General features: G+C 58.0%; 1 protein-coding gene across 1 annotated transcript; it reads left to right on the forward strand.

The window, feature by feature from the left end:
* Positions 1-1,882: 1,882 nt before the first annotated feature.
* On the forward strand, positions 1,883-3,183 carry H1-8 (H1.8 linker histone; the record flags this gene model as incomplete). The annotated part of the gene is made up of 5 exons (XM_083869293.1): positions 1,883-1,898; positions 2,097-2,359; positions 2,439-2,571; positions 2,650-2,702; positions 2,779-3,183. The coding sequence occupies 5 exons, from the start codon at positions 1,883-1,885 to the stop codon at positions 3,181-3,183; spliced, it is 870 nt and encodes a 289-aa protein (XP_083725419.1).
* Between the last annotated feature and the right edge of the window lie 127 nt (positions 3,184-3,310).

The following is a 3,310-nucleotide window of genomic DNA, read 5'->3' on the forward strand; positions in this document are numbered from 1 at the left end:
CTCAACCCACCCTGACACCCCAGCCAGGGGACATTCTGCATCTGCTGCTGCTAGGGCCAGACCTGGGGTCACTTTCTGGCTCTTTTGCCAGAGATGGGTCCTAGCCAGTGCTGCCCAGTCCCTCAGCCCCATCATGCTCTGTCTGCCCACAGCAGGTCTGGCTGCTGCAAAGTGCCCTGGCTCTGCAAGATGCTCCCAGCTCTGGCCTTGCCCCATCTGCCAGAAGTGCTGGGAGACACTGTGATTCCCCCAGGGGGTGGGACAGATAGCGGTGCGGGGTCCTGCCTGGCAGGCAGGGGGCAGGGAGGGCCCTGCCAGCACAGCACAGCACAGCCGTGTGTGGCTGCAGCACTCCGGGGCAGCTCTGTGCTCAGTCCTCCAGCACGGCTGCAGCAGCACACAGAGGGACTTGCACCCTCAGCAGCAGCTCTGCTCCATGTCCCCCAGCACCCCTTCCCCGCAGTCCTCTCTCTCTTCCCTTGGCACCTCTGGCCCCCTAGGGCCAAGCCCGCAGAGAGCTTGCCCGTGCCCCTCCCCGTGCTGGCCGTGGTCAGCCCGGCCCGGGCCCAGCAGGAGGTTTTGGGCAGCTCTGGTGCTGCTGAGGCTGGCTGGGCACAGGGCAGATCTCCCTCCACGCCGCAGCAGGCAGGACCCAGCAGCATATGGCTCAGCGTGCAGACATATGCTCCAAGCACTACAAGATGGCATGTTGCAATTGTAGCAGTGTTTTTCATTTTTATTTTTAGTTCAGTTATACAAATAAGATGTTTTTCTCGCTGTTCAGTGTTACCAACATTTGAAACTATTTTTGTACGTTATTATCCTCTCTGATTTCTAATCCTATGCAGCTTTGCAAGGACTAATAGGGAAGGGATAGAGCCCGTGTGAGTTAAACCCTTAATAAAGAGCAATTTGCAAGTACAATTCTCTCATTATTTTTTTTATCGATACTTCTGCATATTCAGTGAAATCTAAAGATTAGAGTTTTATGAATAATTCAGTGTTTAGGCTGATGTCTGATTCATGTGCTTCAAATCTGGGAGGTGATTTTGGAGGGAAGCGGGAGGATTCAGTGTTTATTTGCTGTCCTGTGCCCCACAGGAGTGTGGTGATGCCTGGCACTGTGGTTCTCCTGCCCGTGGAGGACCAGCCCTGGCACAAGGCTGGCCCCAAGCCCACAGGCTGTCCCCACACTGTGCCACCTGGCTACTGCTCGTGGTGCTGGGGGCAAGCAAGGGTTTGGGACCCTCCAGCCAGCTCGGCCAGGTGCCAGAGGCATCACAGAGCTACCAGGGAGGTGATGGATGGATACAGGATGAGGAAATGAACCCAAACCTTCTGTGGTGCCAGCCCCAGCAGCTCTCCTATGCCCTCACTGTCCCCTTCCTGGGGAATTGAGAAATAGACTGGAAATGAAGCAATAAAAAGGCTGGCCATACTTGGTAAGGGGGACAGCACATCCCACCTTCACACTGGCAATGGGTCTGTGTGGGCCCCATGCTCTGGGTGCCCTGTGCACCCCACAGCTGTCAGCAATCTGCAATCCCAGCAGCCCAACGTTCACCTGGCAGCAGGTGGACACCTTTCATCTGCCTGTTCAGGGCAATCACCCTGCACACCCCCATCTCATCCTTCTCCAGACCCTCTGCTTAGGTGTGCCCCTTCCCCCTCCAGCCCCTCACAAAGCTTTGGCTAAAGGGCCTTCAATTTCCAGAGCCTGGCTTCCACTAGGGCTTCTACCACAGCAATTAGCAGCTGCCAACCAACACCTGCAGCCAGCCTCTCATCGGATAAATTGGATGAAGGTGGGCTGGGTGTGGCAGTAGGATTTGTGGTGCTGTAGGGTAGAGCTGCCTCTGATTGCCTGGATTTGTGTACTGCCATGGAGCCTCAGCTAGGTAAGGGGTCTGCATGTGCTGTGGGGTTCCTCAGAGCTGGAGCTTGGCTCAGGCTCTGGGTTATGGTGGCTGAGGTCCCTGGGGGGCTGCAGGGATGAGCAGGGTTGTGGCTGCTTGGCTTCTGGGAGCTTTGAGCCTGCTAGGGCTGTGAATGTCTCAGGACTGGGCTCCAGTCCCAAATGGCCCCTCTTCCCACAGCTGAAGCTGCTGGCACAGCCCAGCACTATCAGGGCCAGCACCCTCCAACCCTGCACATGGTCAAGGAGGCTCTGCGGGCCCATGATGAGAAGAAAGGTGCCTCAGTGGTTGCCATCAAGCGTTTCATTCTGGCCAAGTACCCCACTGTGGACCCCATCCGCCTCAAGTACCAGTTGAAGCAGGCGCTGAGCAAGGGGCTGAGCTGTGGGGACCTGGTGAGGCCCCACAACTCTTCTGCTGTGGGGGCCACTGGCACCTTCAAGGTGAGCAGGGGCTGCTGGAGCACAGGGCTGGGGACTGAGGCACTGTCTGGCCCTGGTGACACCCCTCTCTCACCCACAGTTAGCACGCAAGAAACCACAGCAGAAGCAGAAGCTGAGCCAGGCAGACCCTGACCTAGGACAGGCCCCAAAGCCAGGACAGAAAGGGACCACCAAGGCCCCCCAGGCCCCCGTGGCAGGAGCACGACAGCGAGGTAAGGGGCTGCTGATGCTGTGAACAAGCTCTCACTGCCTGGCCCCACCTGGGCTCATCTGCTGCCCTTCTTCCACAGGTGCCACCAAGCAGCCAACAGCCACCAAGCAGCCAAAGGCAAAGCCTGTGGATGTGAGTCAGGGCCAGCAGTGGGGTTGGGTGCTCATGGCAGAGCAACACCTGAGGTGATCTCTTCTCTTCCCTCTAGGCTCAGCCACGAGCAACAAAGAAGCCCAAGAGTGAGACAGTAAAGCATCCCCCAAGTGCTGATGGGCCCCAGTCTCAGGGCTCAGGGCCTTCAGGGCCCCCAAAAGCTGCCAGCAACCCCCAGCTCCCCCCAAAAGGACGCTCAGGACGCAGCACAGCTCAGGCTCCTGAGAGTGCAGGAAGCAGTGACAGTGACAGCTCTGGAAGTGCTGGGCCAAAGGGACCTCAAAAGGCCCCCAGGGGAAAGAGCAAGGGGAAGGTGCCCAAGGGGGCACAGCAGGGTGCCCCCAAGGCACAGGGAGGCCAAGATCAGGCAAAGAAGCCCCGGGTGGCTCCAGGAGCTGGGCAGGGGAAGGCCAAGGTGAAGAAGGCAGCCCCCGTGGCAGCAGACAGAAAGGCTCCTTAGGGAGCTAAGCCCTGCTTCAGCTGACCCCAGGCCCTTGGGGTCTGGGCTGGTTTCAGTCCCTAGGACGAGTTTTAACTCTGTGCTCACCTCATCCTAATAAAGTTTCTTTATTTGCTTCATAGAATGC

Source organism: Zosterops lateralis (assembly GCF_965231275.1).
Source record: "Zosterops lateralis genome assembly, chromosome: 11".
NCBI lineage: Eukaryota > Metazoa > Chordata > Aves > Passeriformes > Zosteropidae > Zosterops > Zosterops lateralis.